General features: G+C 45.4%; 2 protein-coding genes and 1 non-coding gene across 3 annotated transcripts; 1 reads left to right on the top strand and 2 right to left on the bottom strand.

Annotated features, from left to right (window-relative positions):
- Positions 1 to 1,895: 1,895 nt before the first annotated feature.
- LOC127336153 (probable UDP-arabinose 4-epimerase 2) lies at positions 1,896 to 5,500 on the top strand. The gene is made up of 11 exons (XM_051362927.2): positions 1,896 to 2,057; positions 2,295 to 2,426; positions 2,749 to 2,873; positions 3,301 to 3,414; positions 3,504 to 3,611; positions 3,709 to 3,800; positions 3,997 to 4,138; positions 4,226 to 4,320; positions 4,401 to 4,530; positions 4,623 to 4,767; positions 4,881 to 5,500. The coding sequence occupies exons 2-11, from the start codon at positions 2,366 to 2,368 to the stop codon at positions 5,105 to 5,107; spliced, it is 1,239 nt and encodes a 412-aa protein (XP_051218887.1). The 5' UTR covers positions 1,896 to 2,057; positions 2,295 to 2,365; the 3' UTR covers positions 5,108 to 5,500.
- Positions 5,501 to 5,941: 441 nt separating this feature from the next.
- On the bottom strand, positions 5,942 to 6,026 carry TRNAY-GUA (transfer RNA tyrosine (anticodon GUA)). Its single transcript is given in 2 exon segments — positions 5,942 to 5,977; positions 5,990 to 6,026. It is a non-coding gene; the product is annotated as a tRNA-Tyr (tRNA).
- A 4,364-nt stretch (positions 6,027 to 10,390) lies between these two features.
- LOC127336154 (gamma-soluble NSF attachment protein) lies at positions 10,391 to 14,608 on the bottom strand. The gene is made up of 9 exons (XM_051362928.2): positions 14,318 to 14,608; positions 13,275 to 13,342; positions 13,094 to 13,178; positions 12,853 to 13,011; positions 12,649 to 12,786; positions 11,660 to 11,738; positions 11,316 to 11,395; positions 11,088 to 11,217; positions 10,391 to 10,727 (listed from the first exon to the last, which is right to left on the bottom strand). The coding sequence occupies exons 1-9, from the start codon at positions 14,368 to 14,370 to the stop codon at positions 10,623 to 10,625; spliced, it is 897 nt and encodes a 298-aa protein (XP_051218888.1). The 5' UTR covers positions 14,371 to 14,608; the 3' UTR covers positions 10,391 to 10,622.
- Between the last annotated feature and the right edge of the window lie 4,516 nt (positions 14,609 to 19,124).

The following is a 19,124-nucleotide window of genomic DNA, read 5'->3' on the forward strand; positions in this document are numbered from 1 at the left end:
GTAATTGTGCACTATCTTAGTATATTCATATTTTGCATTTTTTGCATGGTTCGAAAAGAAAAATCATGCTGGTGATAGTTTGTAGGATACATTTATTTGTATCCCAAAAATAAACTCGGTTTCTGAGCAACAAGGAGTTGATGATGTGTTAGGGTGGTATAGTATGATCGGAGTTCCCAACATTACTGCCCTCCGGGACGGTGACATTCCACCGAAATAGTAGGCCGGAGATGGCCGAGGAGAGGCATCAGAGTACATATTGCTTGGTGTAGGTGTAGTTTGTTCCCAATTGGAGTCTGGCGTGATGCCGATGAGGATTTGGCTGCTGGGGAGTTTGGACTACTTCCTGGGGCTGGTGGTGGCGGTGTTGCTGCTCGTGGAGCTCCGATGGATGGAGCCGAAGCGGGTGGTGGCGGAGATTCTATGCCCTCTTCAATAAAGCTCGTCGGTGGCTCTTTTGATGCAACTGACACCACCATGTTCTCTTCTCTTTCAAGCCATTGTGGAGGTGGAGATGGAGATGAGTTCCCTGCTATTGCTGACTGGTGTTGCTGACGGATCGAAGGAGCCACATCCTGGAGCGATGGTTCTTCCTCGAGCGCAACACATGGTGATTGTGTCGGTCGCCATGGTTCTTGGCCAAGAAGGTGTCCCAAACTCAACCTCCCTATCGGAGGCCTTGTCGATCCACCGCTATAGCTCGACGCCTCTAGCAGACCAAGTGGTTTGTCCCCGGCCTTCTGGAAGCAACCAACGTACGGATCTTGGCGTCGGAGGAGAGCTCTCGAGCAACCTGCTCTCGGAGCTCGGTGGAAACGCCTCGAGGGCGTTTGGTGGCAGAGGCACCCTTGTCCTCCATTTCTTTTATCTCTTTTCTTCTGGGGTGTTTTTTGTAAAAGGGATGTCCTTATCCTCAAATTCTAGGTTATTTAGGGCGAGTGATGGAACCTTTTTGTAAAATGTACCTGCCACGTGCAATTCAATGACAACTCCACCGATATCGTTGACCCCTCTCCGTGTTCAAAAAACATTACTGTCGTCATTTCAAGAGACCCAAACCGTCTCCTGCAACCAGCCTCCTTCTCTATACAGTTTTATGTGTCTTACTCACTCCTATCTAAATTCCTTGATTCGGTTTTCAGTGCTATAAGAAACTTAGAAAATGATATGACATGAAACAATTTGATCCAAATAAAGTGTGTGTATCACCTTCGTATTTAGCAAACCATGGGCACTACTTAGTTGCTTTAAAAAAAAAGTGGTAGGGAACCCATACAACGTTTTTTTATAATAATAAGAACCTAAATGGGAGGACTTCTTGTTGCTTCTTTTTCTTGTGTAGATTTACATTAATGAATGCATCCTTACATTCAAGTTCGCTTATAGTATGAGAGAACATTAAGGGCCCATTTGGAACGTTGTTTCAAATACCGTCTGGAGCTGGGTATTACGGAGCATGCCGGATTTGCAGCCTCGCCTCCGGAGGTTCATAATAATTATCTCAATTTTTATTATCTAAAAAACAGGAAACCAAGCCGGGCCTAAGTGAAACAATACATGCATGTCCGTTTTAAATTACTCAACATATTTGCCTACATTAGGACAAGTATTTGTTCAACAATAATTAACTGATATGTAGCTTTTGTGATACAAAATCAAAACCAGAAATAAACATTTTGGAATACAAACACATGTCATACAAATTATATCTTGACAGAGTAGTTATTGATCAAAATAAAGCTAATACGCCGAGTAATTTGAAACCGGGGAAGTAGTCTTTTGAATGGTTGTCCTATAAGTAAAGTAGCCATCAGATAATAAAAAAATCATGTAATTACGCGAGAATCCAGCCAGCTGTGTGCAAAAGAGGAAAAGATTCCTATAAAACGGCACAAGCTTATTGTGACTTGGTAATAGAAACTGCCCCGACGACTTGCTCCTCCTCACTTCCCCCCTTCTCCCATCGTGGACAGTTGGGCCGCGTACCGATCTCGCGCTGCCCTCAAATCGCCGGGGAAGTCTGCCTCCATCTCTGGCCGCGCCGATCTGCTCGTAAGGTTGGGTTCTTCGCCTCGGTTCCTATTCTTTCCCTTTTCGTTTCTCTACTCGAGGATTCGAGTTCTTGCGAAGCGTTCCTCGAGTCTCCCTGCTCCCTATCTTCTTCTCCTTTTGTGGTTTCTTGCATTAGCGAGCTGCAGGTGATTGCTGTACTTTAAGAAATTTTGTTCCCGCAGGCAGCAAATTTCGCGATGGCTGTTCTGTTATGTTCTTGAAAATAATCATTGCAGATACAGATTCGCAGGTCGGAGGAGGACGAGAGGAAGTTGAGTTCTTGTTTGGTTTCTTGTGTGGACGCCGACCTCACATGCCAACAACCCCCAGGAGCAGAGGCCAAGCTAGGACCACCAGGTCTTGGATCTTGTCAGGTACAACATCGGGTTCTTCCTCTGCTTATATGGTTTTATTATGCTACCTTTTTTTCTTCCCCCTTTGCGCCTGATTTTGGTGACCCACAATCAGGGAAGGAAATTTGAATGAATTTGTAGACCGAATGGTTCATCTTGATAGCCATTGCAACATGGAAGTGTGTATGCACAAGTCAAATGCTGTACACACATTAATATTATCGGAGTGCCTGATTATGCAATTTACCCTCTGTATAAACTGCTCGAATTCACAAATTTTGTGCAAGGACATGATGACTTTGCTGCCATAAATTTTAATTTTGTGCATCTCTATTCTCTGCAGGTATGGACTTCGGTGATGCGAGACGCAAGCCTAATTTCGCGGGAAAGGTCGCGGTGGCTGTTGCTCTCACTGTCATGTGCATACTTGTGTTGAAACAGTCTCCTGGTTTTGGCGGTACTAGTGTGGTATGTGCCAACTCCCTCCCTCACCAACTGGACTATGTCACTCTCACTTGCTGATGAGTTGGCACTCTCATGATTCCTTCTATCTGGCTTAATTTTAATGTTATCATTCAAGTTCCACATGGAACACTAGTATATATACTCACTCCATGACAAGAAAATGCCAGTTAGGCAATTAGAAGGAACAGGCCAATCTGCCATCTAATTTGACGTGTTACAGTTCATTGTTCCTCCTTCTGCTGAGAATATATTAAAAATACTCTGTTGTACCATCTGTTCTAAACAAAGTATAGTCATGGTTCCATCGGAAGCGAGTGATTTTCTCGAAGCATTTTACATTGCCATCCAATCTAGTAATTTACAGTTATTCACTTCTGCAGTTTCACTCTTGACTGGCGCCTTTTTATTGATGCATTCACATATCCTGCAGTTCTCTCGCCATGAAACCGGTGTGACTCATGTGCTGGTGACGGGAGGTGCTGGATACATTGGCTCCCATGCTACTCTTCGTCTCCTTAGGGATAACTATCGAGTTACCATTGTGGTAAATTTCGTATTCCCAGTTTTTACTTTTGTCCCTATGATGTAAAAAGTTTGGTAGTGAGAGCAACTTCTGCCATCTGATCTTCACAGGATAACCTTTCTAGAGGGAACATGGGAGCTGTCAGAGTTCTTCAGCGGTTGTTTCCAGAACCAGGGAGGCTTCAGTTTATATACACTGATTTAGGCGACCCGAAAGCTGTATCCTTTGTCCTCAGAAAATGAACTTTGATCACCATAGTTATCTTCCATATATCTATGCATTTAGGGATCTGTTTTGCACTTAACTGATAATCAGGTGAATAAAATGTTTTCTGAGAACGCATTCGATGCTGTTATGCACTTTGCTGCTGTTGCTTATGTTGGTGAGAGCACGCAGGAACCACTAAGGTACAATTTTTAATTTTAGGCAATTGGCATGTCAGTGTCCTTAATTATTTGACTATTACTACCAAATATAGCAAACTGTAATCTTATTATATAGCATTTAAATAAAAAATAAGAATACAGCTCATTATTTTTGCCAATCTTGATAACTCATCATCAAATACTACCGTATGCTAACACTCACAGTCTGATATAACAGGTATTATCACAACATAACATCAAACACGTTGACAGTGCTTGAGGCAATGGCAGCACATAACGTAAAAACTCTGATTTACTCGAGCACTTGTGCTACATATGGTGAACCTGAGACAATGCCTATCACAGAAACAACACCTCAGGTTGGCACCTTGGTGGCTGAACTTCTTGTTTTGAGGTTTTACTGCAAGTCAACGATCTGATACTAAATATTTCGTGTTGCCATGCAGATTCCCATCAATCCATATGGAAAGGCAAAAAAGATGTCAGAGGACATCATTCTAGATTTTTCAAAGAACTCAAAGATGGCTGTCATGATCTTGAGGTTTGTCTCTCCTACCCTAGGCTATAAATAATAGTATAACACATACACAAAGCTCACTTCTTGTTTCTTTTTTGAATTAGATACTTCAACGTGATTGGATCAGACCCAGAGGGACGCCTCGGGGAAGCTCCAAGGCCGGAGTTGCGTGAGCATGGAAGGATTTCTGGTGCTTGTTTCGACGCAGCGTCAGGAATCATTCCAGGGTTGAAGGTACTTGACATGCTCATCCTGGCATGCGTCAATTTGATGTTACGAAATATGAAACTAATCACGTTATGTGGCTTTCAATCATCCCCACTTAGGTTCGAGGAACCGACTACACTACTCCTGATGGAACTTGTGTTAGGGACTACATAGATGTCACAGATCTTGTCGATGCCCATGTGAAAGCTCTTGGTAAAGCTGAGCCTGGCAAAGTTGGAATCTACAACGTCGGCACTGGGCAAGGTTGTTGAAAGAGTAATTAATTATGTCGACAAATGCACAGTATACAAATTTAAGATGATGCAGTTCCATGTTTCTGAACTTTTATTTATTTATTTTGTTCATGGTTGTATCAGGTAGGTCAGTGAAGGAGTTTGTAGAAGCGTGCAAGGCGGCGACAGGAGCTCCCATCAAGGTCGAATACCTTGACCGGAGACCCGGGGACTATGCCGAAGTTTACAGCAACCCGTCCAAGATCCGTGACGAGCTGAACTGGACGGCCAAACGCACAGATCTTCGTGAAAGCCTGGCGACAGCATGGAAGTGGCAGCAGACACACCCGGGCGGATACGGGTCAACCTGATTCCCTGAAGTTGTCCCAACTCAGATCCATGTGCAGTCATATATATAGCCTTGAGAAAACTGATCCTTCACCGTAGACGTGTAGGCGGCGGCCCGAGCCCACAGAAGAGTAGTGATTTATTTTGCAGCACGTGAAAGAAGAAGAAAAGGAAGATACAGAAAGAATGGCCGCCCTATCCCTCTTGCTTAGAAATCATATATGTATACTTTCCTTTTCTGTCGTCGACATTTCATTGGTTTTGATCGTCACTCTCTGAGGCATAATCTATAACAGAACAGAAATACAGAGTTGCGCTGTAGACAACTAGATCAGTATAATAATGTGTATGAGCTATGATTGACATGAAGCTTCACGGTGGGTGATGAAATGATATAGAATAAGTAGATTTTCGCACATTGCTTTGACTGAATTCTTCACGAGTGCTCTTCTGGCGTCATGTTGAGATTGTGCGTTTCCGGAGTCTGTCAAGACAAGTGTCTGCTACAGACACCTGAGACTCGTGTAAAACCGTGTGAGATTGATTCCTGCGCGACGACGAAACCATGGCGAAGGTTCGTCCCTTGTGAACACACGATCAGATACACACTTTTTTGACCTGTGAGCATGAGCGATGTATGTTCCCGGGAGTGAAACCACGCGTATGGAAGCTGCGATCCATATTATCCATGGATGGGTGACGCTGAGGGCCGAGCGCAAAGCGCGATACAGCCAGATGGACGATGCTCATCCGTAAGTAGTCGTCGTCTAGTCGAGGAAAAAAAAAAGGTTGGCAGCAAGATGGAGGTGGGCTCATGCTATGTGCAACTAATAAAACAAGAAAATGAAAAAAAAAATTCCGACCTGCCGGATTCGAACCAGCGACCTAAGGATTTATCTGCAACACTACAGTCCTCCGCTCTACCAACTGAGCTAAGGTCGGTTTCTGTTAGGTTCTCGCACTAATTCTATTTATCGGCAGGCCGATATGGTGCGTTGTCGTCCGTGACCCCTTCTTCAGTTTTCGCTTCTCAATCTAGTCGTCGCTGCGGTACTTATTAGGTTTCGATCCTTGTATCAAGTTTTTTTTTTAGATCAACAGGGGTTACCCCAGCTTCATTTTCATTGGAAAAGAAGCCAAGTTTTACAGGAAAGGAAAACACGCTAAACCAAGGTTTTTGCAGAAGAGAGGAGAGTGACATTTTCATTTTTACTGGGGAAGTAGCTATCATCCTAGCTAAATCCAAAATACCAGCAAAACAGAAAAATGCCAATCACCTCAAAACTGAACGACAGCTAAAAACAGAAACATCTAGTTTGATTACAACTCAAAGGAAAAAACAGCGCTCTACGCTGACTTTGAGGTTTTTCTGCTCCCGACACTCTTCCACTACATCTCATTTTTTCCCTTGGCCTGCTCACGCATTTTGATGCTTCGATCAGGTAACCACATGAATCTTGTGGGATTCGTCAGGGTTGTCCAAGAGGTAGGTCAGTGTCGCCCTTTCTTCGTGCCTCGAGTTTCAGGTGGAGATCCAGTCGAAGGAGGGGCACTTCACCCCACTGGGAGGCAAAGTGGAGCTTTTAAACTAGCCAACAGCAGGTCCATGAACTGAGCGTTTCTTCCAGATTCTAGATCTTTGAAAGGTTTCTTCCAATCTCGAAGGAGAAAGAAAACCATTCGCCACACCTGCTTCACATTAATCCATGTAGTCTTGTTAAACACAAGATTATTTCTATTAAGCCATAAACCCCACAGAAAGGGCAGAAGAAGCGACATTAAAGTACATGAATTTCTTATTACAAAGCCGTTTGGAAGAAATGGATTCAAAATTAATAACATGCACATCAAAAACTTCTTCAAACAAATTCCAAAGGGACCTAGCAACAACACACTTAAACATAAGATGATACACATCTCACAGTTCATGGGTTTAGGGATACTTCTCGCTCTCAAGTTGTCTCTAGTCATGATTTTATTCTGAGAGAACAGCCATAAAAAAAACCTGGATCCTAGGAGGGATTTTAAGCTTCCACACAACAGATAAATAAACTTGAATATTCCCTCTAAAATTGATAACATCATACAAAGAGCTAGAAGAGTAGACCCCAGAGGAATTATACTGCCAGATGAGTTGGTCCTCATCATGGGAAAAAGAAATGGTTCTAGCAATCTCTAACAGTTCATACCACTGATTCATCATATCTTCAGTAAAGGTTGTTCTAAAATTACCTCTAATCTCATGCCCATCCCAGATGTCAAAGATAGTTTTGTTTTGTTGGTCAGACACAAAATATAAATCCCAAAATTGGGTAGCTAAGGGAGAGTTACCAAACCAAAATGTCCTCCCAAAATTTTATTGACTTACCATTACGTGCCTGCCATTTATACCCAAATTTAACTGCCTTAGAGGCAAAACATGACTCCCTTCCAGAAGGTGGAAGGCTGGAGATCATGGCAAGATAGAATGTTTGGGTTTTTAGTATTATATTTAGCATCTAAAACTTTCTTCCACAGAGCCCCCTCACTTTGTACATATCTCTTAATCCAGGAACCAATCAAACAGATATTCAAATCCTGTAAGTTTGGTATTCCAAGCCCTCCAAACTCCCTTTTCATACAGATAGAAGGCCAATTGGCCAGGTGTATCTTATGATTACCTTCCTCATCATTCCACATGAAATTGGTCATTTGTGTATATATTAGATGCAAGGCCTATTTTGGAAATTTTTAAAAAAAGTAAATAAATGGGGATGCTAGCAAGACAAGCTTGATAAGGATTCTCTTGGCCACAGAGGATAGAAGTTTTCCTCTCCACCCAGTAATTCTTTTGAGAATATTCTCAATAAGAGGTTGCAGATCCTCTCTCCTCAATCTAATGTAAAAGTATACCTAGATATTTGACAGGAAATTTCCCCATCACCTTGGATCAAGCTTATAGTACGGGATCACCTTGTCGGTCGTCTTTCCCGTGCAACTGTGTGCCTGCCGTGATCGGCCGAGGCCGATCGAGGCGGGGCGGCACACGGCGGCTAAACGTGTATGCCGATAGTGGAAGTGGCAGGAAAACTCGAACTCGTGCTAGCTGCCCGCCGGCCGGCGGGTCCCGTGCCCTCTGGCCGCCCACTGCAAGGCTGCGCTGCACGTACGCGCACGGACAAACGAAGCCATCCGCCCCATTCCGCTCCACACCGACCTGCACATGCCGCCATACATGCCCGCCCGTGTAAGAAGGAGCTGGGCTCATGGGCGCCGCCGCGTACCACCGCCTTCACCTCGCGCCGCCACCTATCCTCCTCTCCCGACACCTGTTGCCCAGCTCCCATCCGTGCAAGCTCGCCTATAAGAAGCAACACGATGCCTAAGCCTAAGCTCATGCTAACACAAACCACACCTACACAAGCACATCTGACATCTTCGTTCAGCGATCACAACTTCCCACCGACGCCTAGAGAGATCGAAGCGGCCGGCACTGCAGCAACAATGGCCAAGCGCAGTCTCGCCGTCGCACCTGTACTACTAGCCGTGGCGGCGCTCCTCCTGCTCGCCTCCTGCCACGGGAGGGAGCTGAAACACAACGGTGCGGGTGCTGCCGGTAGTGTCGCCGGTGTCCGCGGCGGCGGCGGCGGCGTGGGCGACGAGAAGACTCTGCTGGGACTGCCGGTGCCCAGTCTGCCGCTGGTGCCACCCGTCACCGGGGTCCCGCTCATTCCCGGGAACCCACCTGCCGCCCGCGCTTCCACCGACAACAAGAAGCAGTCGCCATGATCGTGCCCCCATCGAGTTCACGCAGATGCTTGCAAGCTATAGCTCATCTTTGTGGTTTTACACTTGTCGCTAGGCAGGGCCGGTCCTAAGGTTTCGAGGGCCCGGGGCAAAATGAGAAGCCAGGACCCTTAAAATATTTATTACATGATAATAAATTATTTTCACCGTCTGATGCATAAATTCATAGATGTCGGTTTAAATTATCGATAAATATTTGTGTGTCGCTTGATTAATTATTTTTCACCGCTCGATGCATAAATTTTAGATGACATGATTGTTTAATGAGTTTTTCTCATAAATCCAAGCCTTGGACGAAACTAATCTGTTTGTTTGAACCCTTCGCAAAACTATTTTGGAATATTATACCCTGGTTTGGCGCCATTGAGAATGGAGCTGAAATTGTGCAGATCGCCGCATGGAAAAGCAACAGTGAAACACTCGATTGCGCCGATATGCGCAATTTTGACTTCATTTTCGATATTTCTTAAAGACATTAGTTGTTGTTTTTACTTATTCCGAATAGAGAAAAAATCAAATCAGCAACTTTACCCTTTTTGATCCGGGGCCTATGAGCGTAACAATAATAATTTATATATGTACCTATGAAATTATACCAGTAAACAATTTTACTATAGTATTTATACCAAATTAATTTTACATAATGTATATAAATTTTAGTTTTGCCAAATGAACGATAGAAAAGGAATATGAATCAGGTTTTTATTGGGCAGGAAGATGCGTTGCCTGTGTTGTTGGACTGGCTCCAGCCACGATATAGTCATGGGCCCCAGCGATGTAATACATTTGTATTTATCTAAAGGCTAAAATGTTAAAAGCTAACCAAAAGATTAAAGCCCATCTAACGAAATGAAAAGGGGCCCATGATCTTTCAGTAGAGGCTTCGTGCGTAACGCTTCGTCCCCGTTGTACGAGTACTGAGATCTTCCTCCAACCAGCTCTAATGGCGCCGCCGCCGCCGCCGCAGATAAAACATGTCTAGCTGCCTAGCTGGGACTTGGGGCCCCCTTGGGCCCGAGGGCCCGGGGCGGCCGCCCCTCCCGCCCCACCCTAGGGCCGGCCCTGTCGCTAGGTATTTCGCTGATGTTCATGCGCCTTGGAGTGTATCACTGTCGTCTGTGTTTCTTTTCTGTTCATGTTCTAGTGTGTGTTTCGTAGTTTACAAGTTCCTTCATGGCTTCATGCGCTGATGCGCCTCCACCGACACCAAGTCTCCATGGACACATGTCCACCGAGGTTCATGGGCTCGCTTGCAAGCTGAACATGTGGTACCAACGAGCTCGAATGCATAGAAAGTTCGTGTCCTAGTGTTTTCCTAGCTTCAAAAGTTCCTCGCACTGCGTCGTTGTAATCCTTCGTCAGTGTTATCACCTTTATGAATAGACATGTACTTTGTCACTGTGATGCTGTGATCACAAGTCCCAGGCCCGGAGTTGCATGTCTGTTAGAAAGAGTTGCGGAATTCGTCTGCACTTCAATATTATCCTGGTATATGTACATATCATAAATCACTTTCAACGTAATCAAACCAACTAATAACATCTCAACCACATCAAACGTGCAGTACAGACGTAGGGTGTATGTGCAAAGATCCAAAACAACGATCAAGGGAAACAACATGATACAGATGCAGCCTACAAGTTTTCTATGTGATTCAGAGTGTATCTTTACAATCTTTCCTGTTCATCAATTGTGTGTTTCTGAGTGACTCAATTCGTTGCTTTCTCTGCGTCTTGCCGGGCAGTTTTGGGCTCAAGTTAGGTCATCCTCGTCCAAGTCATCACCGTCACCGCCTGGTAGGTCTCTTTTGATGGCCTGCAGATCACCTGTTGGCAATTTCCTTGCAAGCCGAATTACCTGCAGTGACATTTCAGGTAATTCCGAGTGAGAAAAGCAGATGGAGTACAAATTAAAGTCAGGCTGATGAAACAATTAACGGTCTTTACAGTAGTTCGATAATAAAATGCAATGTATCCTCATGACAATGAGATTACTGTGTTGAAGCATACAACACGGTGCAATAGTGAAGATTATATGTTAATTTGCATGGAACATTATCAATAGCATGCTTGACCTATGATGCCTCAGATCTTAGGACCACCCTCTATAAGCATACACAATCATAGGTTATCTTCTGATATAATCATATAGGCAGTGTAGCATCGCAGATATCTGAGCAATTGTTGGCCTTTTAACTAAGGAAATCAAAAGACATACCACATGGTCTAGGTGATTGATGGTACTTGATTGAGCAGCACGCTTGATTTCTTCAGCATCGCCTTCCTCATAAGCAGCCAACAGTTTCATTGCACATCGGTTCTGCTCACTGTTTAGGAAGCCTTGGACCCTACAATATAGCAGACGAGAGAAGGTGATTTAGTACAACAATAACACAAAATATGTTACATGCCAACGCATAAAGTCTACCACCAATGCACAACTTACTCTGAGCAATCATTGTAGCATTTCTGAGCTTGTTGAAAATCATGGGCATAAAGGTAGATAATGATTGCACTCAGATAAGCCTGCACACATGAAACAACTTTTGAACTAAACACTTTTGGTGTTCACATCGTGGTACTCTTTAACTAAAAGAGCAAAATCTAAAATATTATTCATTTTGCACATGAATATATTTTTTAGGGATAAGCTTCCAAGACCAAATAGCATTATATTATTTTTCAAGAAACTTCTCAGATGTCACTGCCTGATCTTTCTAGTTTATACCTCCTACAACAAGTACAAATTCTCTGAATAACTGATTAAGCAAATTTTAGAGTAAATATCACCTTGCATTGGCTGTTGACGGCATTGCTCTTATCAGCAGCTGAACCAAGTCTTAAATGGAATGCAGCGGCATCCGAGTACCTATCAGAGATGGCCGAATATGGAATAAAATGTAAGATGAGTACATAAATGAGATTACTAAGAATGTTAAGTGATGATGCATGCATAAATGCCAGACAAAGATCAGAGGTGTGAACAGAATACAAGTAAATAAGAATGGTACTACAGCTTCAAACACAATTAATCCAAAGTAACATTCAGAAAATAAAACCATCTAAAGGGATGAATGCAACAAGGTCTAATATTTCTAAGGAGGGCAACTCAGGTAGGGAGAAAAAAAGAACCAAAACAAATATACAGGAACATGAGCAAAAAAGGAGCTCCTGTAAATCTAACTAAGGAAATACACCGGAGAAGGGAGTTGATTTTGTCAAAAGAAAAATACAGATACTCAATTGACATACAGAAATAGTTGACTTAAAGTATAAAAGCTCATAATATATAGGATCAACCGTTTTGGTTCATTTTAGAACAGTAAATTTAAACTTGTCCTTTTCTTTAGCGTCTGTCCTACTACTTCATATGTCATGAATCAAACAGCATTCTTAGTTAAAGCAAAAATTGCAAGGACGAATCAATTGCAATACCAAAAAAACCTGGGACTTAATCCGCAAGGCCTCGACTGTCGGAACATAAGTTGGTGACGATATACCCCTATTATTGCCCACCATAAGAACGAAATCTACGTAACTTACTCCAATTCCTTTGGTGTTTTACATGGAGTACTGAGTCTAGAAGATATTGATTAGTTCCGTAGTATTACTCTTAAAGTTTTGGGATCAACACTAATTATTTATCCTAAAAGTCTGGTTGCTCCACAAGTAAAAAAATACACAATAAATGAATTGGAGAAAATCATGCATGCCACTACATGTAGGATAGGCTACAGTGTATTTTAATTACAGGTATAAGCTGATACGTTCAATCTTACTTCTCAAGCTTCACATATAAACTGGCAGCAGCACGGTATAAGTCAAAAGCCATCTGCTCCTTTCCATCATCTTCTAGAAGCACGCAAGCATCATCATACAGTTTAATTGCTTCTTCTGGAGCTTTATCCTCCAAGGCACTGATTTTATCGAGATTAGACAAATGATCCTTGGAGCAAATAATTATCAGATTGCTTTTGAATTACCTGGCACCCTTTGCAAGAGCATCAGAGGCAGGTTGCGATCTTCCACATTCACGATAAAATTCTGATGCTCTGCGATAGAAGTCAGAAACTTCATTCCAAAGTCCAAGCTCTTTTGCTAAAGCAGCAGCTGATTCCATATGCTTAGCAGCATCCCAGGGCCTATGGAACTAGTTAAGGGTACTTTAGGTGATTGTTCAACAATGTGTAAATAGAAAGCCACAGAGAGATTTCCGAAGGATACGAAGAGATCATTTCTTGTCCTTTTGAAGCTTTCTCAAATGCATCCTTTGCTTTCTCATTGTCCTTTCTGAACTTATAAGCAATTGCTTTAAAGTGGAGAAGAAATTCCATTACATTACACCACAGGAGCAAACAGACAACGAGAGTATATGAAAATGACAATGGCGTGCTAAGTCACTAACCAGCTTGTTCATACAAGGCGGTAGCACTCTTCCAATCTGCATTCCACCTTGTAAAGCTCAGTTTTGTTCTGCAAAAATACAGAGGTCAGCATAGATAGCAAACAGTCACATGTGCTGAGGAGACAGCCCGAAAGCATAATAAATTATACTTTGCGTAAAAGCACTCATAAATTAGACTTTGCGTACACGCGCTCATAAATTAGACTTTGCGTACAAGTGCTCATCGACATATCCTATTTTATATAATCAAGTTTTATGCAATGCAAGGTGCTCTTATGTCTCATCTACTCTTACAACAGAGGTCTGAATGTGGCAATTAGCTAGTGCAGTGGGTCTGGTAATCCGTATTTTCCCATAGCCATTGCGCTAAGATGGCTAACAAGCTACACCGTATAGAGAATAGTATGATGTGACATGGACTAGCAGGATAATCATCATGCCTTGGATCATATGTACCACTCCTAATATTTCAAAGCTGATTATATACACACATGATTCAGGAGACTACTGGGGTTCCCTACATTAAACGGATGAAAACAAAACTGCAGCAATACAAAGAGTTTGCATGCTCATGCCGCCTGAAGTTTAGCATACGCTGGAACACATTTCCTTCAAGCTCTTGGTGTGAACTAAGTTAATGAGAGCAGGAACAGGTGGGAGAAGCCCCGAGCATTTGGGGCAGGTTCGTCTGAAAGTTAACTGAAACCCTACTGCTGCCCCAAGCAGCGAAGCTTGTCTCCACCAACCAGTTGGATATCATAGAGATCCTACAATCAGCGCCACAATTTTGCAGGAGAACAGAACTAACTAGCCCCGCCCCATCTAAGAACAGGAACAGATCCAGGAGCCCCCGATCCTTGAACGGGAAACAATCTACCGAAGAAACTCAAGTTAACACGGGTCTCTAATTCGAAAGTAGAACCTCGACCAGTTCGCCTCCTACTCAACCGCAATCAGATGGTGCGCGGATCGGAACGAGCAAGGGGATTTCAGGGTTGGGCGGTAAGGAGGTGGAGAGAGAGAGAGAGAGAGAGGAGACTTGCAATTTGTCGGCCTTGGCCATGAGCTTCTCCGGGTCGGAAGACGAGCTCGACATGGCGGAGACCACCGCTTCCCCGGCTCCTCCTCCTCTCGGCTGCTTCTCCTCCAAGATTCCCGCGACGGCTGCTGCCTATGCAGCTGAACTGAGAGGTGGCGTGTCCGCAGGGTTGGCGACGTGGGGTTGGGGTGGGGGTGGGATCCGGTTCCTCTCTGAGACGAGACGAGATCCGTGCAGCGTCAGTTCATCCCGTCGCAGGCAGTTGTCCAACAGCTGCCAGGAAAAAAATATGTCGACGTACTGTGTGAACGGACCCAATCTATGTGATGGTAGAACGGATTGGGCTGCGCACCTGCACTCTTGATTTGAGGCCGAGTCGTTGGAAAGCAGTAGGAATAAAAGGTGGTCAAAGCCTAAGGCATGTCCAACTGAGCGACCCAAACGGACGCGATGTCGTCTGTTTTGGGATGGTTGGTCGAGCGGACACCCGGACAGCGATTCGCGTCCACGTGTCCATTTGGATCGCACGCTGCGTTCAACGCGTGGACGCAGCGCATATTCAAAGAATTTTAAAACGAAACTTAAAATGCAAATTTAAACGAAATTTGATTAAGCATATGCCCTATTTTAGGCAAATTTGTACATAGCCCTATTTTGAGCAAATAACTAACAAAACAGTCCTCTATATGGGCTTTAAAATTTAAATTAAAAAACCCTATGTTAGGGTTTGGTCGACGACGCGGTGGCCGCCGGTGCGCCGCCTAGTCCCTGTGGGCGTCGACGATGTCCCCTGGCGGCGAGGCACTATTGTGGCTCGACCGCACCGGGGACTCCGGCCACGGAGACCACAGGGCCTCCTCCCAGGCGGAATGGGGGTCCGGAGCCGCCCGAGGAAGCGGCGCCGCGGCAGCACGGAGTTGTGCCTCCCTCTCCTGCCAGGCGAGGCGCTTGGCCTTCTGGCGCCGCTCCTCCGCGGCGCGGCGCCTGGCCTTCTGGTGCCGCTCCTCCTCGGCGCGGCGCCCGGCCTCCCGCCGCGCCGCTTCTTCCTCCCGCCGTCGCGCCTCGCGGGCTCGGGCGAACAACTCCCTGTGCCTCGGCGTCCTCCGCCGCCTGCCGGGCCTCCTCCTCCATCGCGGAGGTGCGAATGGCCGCTTCGAGTTGCGGCCATTTCGCTTCCTCCTCCGCCGCCGAGATGATGAGAGCGGCGCGGAGGTCGGGGTCCTCCTCTCAGGGACTCGGCTTGGGCTGCGGCAGACGGCGTCGCCGGTTGCGGCAATGTCGCGCCGCCGCGGGCGGCCTCTCCTATGTGGAGGCCGCCGCGGTTCCCTCCGGCCCGCAGCGCCGGCGGCGGACGGCGGCTGCTGCTGACCTCGTCGTCATTGCCTCCGGGAGCGAACCGTCACTTGGGGGCCATGGCGACGGTTGCGCTCGAGGAGTGGAGTGGGGACTGGACTGGAGGGACAAATACCCTCCAGTCCACATTTAATAAGACTCCCCGGTCACCAACATGTGGGCCCAAGGGAGACGAGCAGCCAAGCGGCCGGACGCGCTCGGACGCCGCGTACCATCCGCGGCCACGCAAACCTAGCCCCGATTTGGGTCGGGTTTGCGTCGTTCCGGACGCCGCGGCCATCCGCATTTGCGGTGCGTCACCGCGTTGGGCCGCATTTTTGTCTGGCTGGACCCACACTAGTAGGAAAAGGCGCATTAGTGGCGCACCAAAAATAGATTCTGTGGCGCACGGATGGTGCGCCACAGAAACTTCGCCACAAAAATAAGGTTTCTGTGGCGCACCTTCTCATGCGCCACAGATTAAGGTTTCTGTGGCGCACCAGTATTTCGGTGCGCCACAGAAAAAGATGCGCCACAGAAGTTCGTTTCAGTGCGCCACAAAAATTGCTCGTATTATACAAGATTTTGAGCTCCCTGCCATACACATACAGGTTATACACAGCAATATACATATATTATACAGATTATATACAGTTGTAGATATAATATAAATAGCATGTACATTGCACAGATAACATAGACATCATCATCACATTAATTAGAGCCCGATCGAGATACATATATAGTGACAAGTGTCAAATGTTTTACATACAACTCTTAATTCCTACAAATTTCACCATTTCAAGATACAAAGCGGTCTTCATCCGGTTCCTCCTTTGCTCCCTCCTCTCTACCCGCCAGGCTCGCTTGCATCAGGGACTTCATCCGGTTCCTCCTCTGATTAAAATAGAAGAAAGTGAGACCAAGTCCAAGTCCGATGCACAAGAGAAATGGAATAAATGCCTCATACATTGTTGGTCAACATAAATATTAACATTTAGGGATGGCGTTAGTGAGACCAACTCCGATGCACAAGAGATTGATATTTGTGCTATCTTACCAGGCTCACTAACGCCACACCCAAGTGTACGGTGACCAAACAATTTAATCATCGGCACTAAAATGGAAGAAAGACCAACAAATCCGATGCACAAGATAAAATGGAATAAATGCCTCATACATTGTTGGTCAACACAAATACTATGGTCAGAAACCATAGTTGCAGTATACGCCGCAATATACTTTGCAGAAGGGCCCCCCTTTGCCCGGCCGCCGTTCCGTGAACGGGTCCTTGACGAGACAACAACGCCGACCTGCCTCTCCGGCGCAGAACCACGGCAATGCCAGCCGCCTCCCTTGTGGCCGCGTCTCCTGCGCTCTTCTGACCAAACATTCTAATCATCGGCACTAAAAAAGGAAGAAAGAGCCAAGTGGTATCAACTAGATAGTATATGCCTCATACTTTGTTGGTCCAAATAAATATTAACATTCAGGGATGGAGTAAGTGAGGCCAGGTAGGATGCACAAGAGATTGATATTTGTGTCATCACACCAGGCTCACTTGCTCCACCCCCGAGTGTACGAGTGACCAAACATTCTAATCATCGGCACTAAAAAAGGAAGAAAAAGCCAAGTGGTATCAACTAGATAGCATATGCCTCATACTTTGTTGGTCCAAACAAATATTAACATTCAGGGATGGGGTCAGCGAGGCCAGGTAGGATGCACAAGAGATTGATATTTGTGCCATCACACCAGGCTCACTGGCCCCACCCCAGAGTGCACAAGTGACCAAACATTCTAATCATCGGCAAGTACAAATAAAATTAAAGACCAAATCATTTATAAAGAGAACCATTTAGCATGGAGCAGATGCTCCGTAGGGATTATTCATCACTTGGTATAGACCAAGTGATGCTGGCAAAGGAGAGGCCAAGCAAGAACCAGTAAATCCAGTAAGTGATAGATATGCCTAAACAAGCAAGAACACATAGCATATCCCAGCTAACCAGATGAGACAAGTCTTGGTAGCCAACTGAATCTCCTAGCACCACCTAGCCTTTTAAAACCATCAGAAACAGTCCATTTTTCTTCAAAGGATACCACAGTGGCATTCATTTACATGATCCCCTACTGTGGATATCTCTATTTTCATCAAATCCAACAACTAACAGAAATTTATCATTACTCAGTTGAGTTCAAAACAAAGCTGGGGTACCATAAGGGAGTAATCATCACTTTGTAGTAACCAAGTGATGCTGGCAAGAGAGAGGCCAAGCCTGAGATAGTAAATCCAGTAGAGATGGATATGCATAAGTAAGCAAGAACACATAGCCTATCCAAGTTAACCAGATAAAACCAACCTTGACAGCCAACTTAATAACCTAGCATCACCTAGTCTTTTAAACCATCAGAAACTTCCCATTTTCTTCAAAGGATACCACAGTGGCATTCATTTACATGATTCCCTACTGTGAATATCTCTATTTTAGTATACCATCATAAGCATTCCATTTAAATCACACATTTTAGTATCTGTTCTTATCCAAATTTTTACCTCGGCCTTTGCATCATTGGCTGAGCTAAGACATCAAGCATCTGGCCAGGGAGCATTCTTTCTTTTTAGGGAACTATATGAACTATATGCACATGATCCAGTAAGCATCCCCACTAATCAGAGCATTATAAGCATACCATAAGCTCACTAGAATCCATCAAGTAAATCATCAGGGGTCCAGAAAACTTGGGGTCCAGAAAACTAATGAGCCATCAAGATTAACAGTTCACCTCACTGAGCACAACAAATGAACCAGTAGCATTTCATGCATTTAAATGAACCAGTAGCATCAAATGAACCAGTAGCATTTCATTTTTTGCTATGAACCCTAAACCAGGGCATCAAATTCCTATGAACCCTAAACCTGCAGGGCATCAAATTCAAAGAGGGGATCGAACCAGGGCATCACCGACGACGACGGCATTTCATCGAGCACGTTGTGCTCGCGCGGGAGAGGAAGAGGGAGGGGAGGGGAGAAAGCTCACCGACGACGACGGCAGTTGTGGAGGAGCTCACCGACGACGACGACAGGAGTGAAGGTCGCGGCGGATCCTCCACCTTGACGCGGCGGCGGCTCCTCCACCTTGACGCCGCGCCGCAGCGGCTTGTGCTGCTGGTGGCGGGGATGGGTGGAGCGTGGTGGCATGCGGCCCTCGCGGAGGAAGGCGGCGGCGGCGATGGCGACGGCAGCGCTCGCCATGGAAGGCAGCGGCGCGCGGCAGTAGGGAGATGGGAGAGAGTGGTACAGGCGAGGGAGGGGTACGGGATGATATAGGAGGTGTTATATCTGTGGCGCACCCCCGCCAATGCACCACATAACACGTTATTTCAGTGGCGCACTGAGGCTAGTGCGCCACAGAATACGTTATTTCTGTGGCGCACCAAGTGCAGTGCGCCATAGAAAAAGTAAAACCAATGATTG

The sequence above is a fragment of the Lolium perenne genome, chromosome 2, assembly GCF_019359855.2.
Source record: "Lolium perenne isolate Kyuss_39 chromosome 2, Kyuss_2.0, whole genome shotgun sequence".
Taxonomy (NCBI): Eukaryota; Viridiplantae; Streptophyta; class Magnoliopsida; order Poales; family Poaceae; genus Lolium; species Lolium perenne.

What these genes read in the sequence shown, in the direction of transcription:
- LOC127336154 (XM_051362928.2), bottom strand. Translation starts at nt 14,370, where the DNA reads ATGTCGAGCTCGTCTTCCGACCCGGAGAAGCTCATGGCCAAGGCCGAC. An exon ending in GCTCTTGCAAAGGGTGCCAG is followed by an intron (nt 12,787 to 12,852) that starts GTAATTCAAAAG and finishes CGATAAAATCAG; the next exon opens with TGCCTTGGAGGATAAAGCTC. An exon ending in CCGTCAACAGCCAATGCAAG is followed by an intron (nt 11,396 to 11,659) that starts GTGATATTTACT and finishes TCATGTGTGCAG; the next exon opens with GCTTATCTGAGTGCAATCAT.
- LOC127336153 (XM_051362927.2), top strand. Translation starts at nt 2,366, where the DNA reads ATGCCAACAACCCCCAGGAGCAGAGGCCAAGCTAGGACCACCAGGTCT. An exon ending in ATTTAGGCGACCCGAAAGCT is followed by an intron (nt 3,612 to 3,708) that starts GTATCCTTTGTC and finishes ACTGATAATCAG; the next exon opens with GTGAATAAAATGTTTTCTGA. An exon ending in ATGGCTGTCATGATCTTGAG is followed by an intron (nt 4,321 to 4,400) that starts GTTTGTCTCTCC and finishes TTTTTGAATTAG; the next exon opens with ATACTTCAACGTGATTGGAT.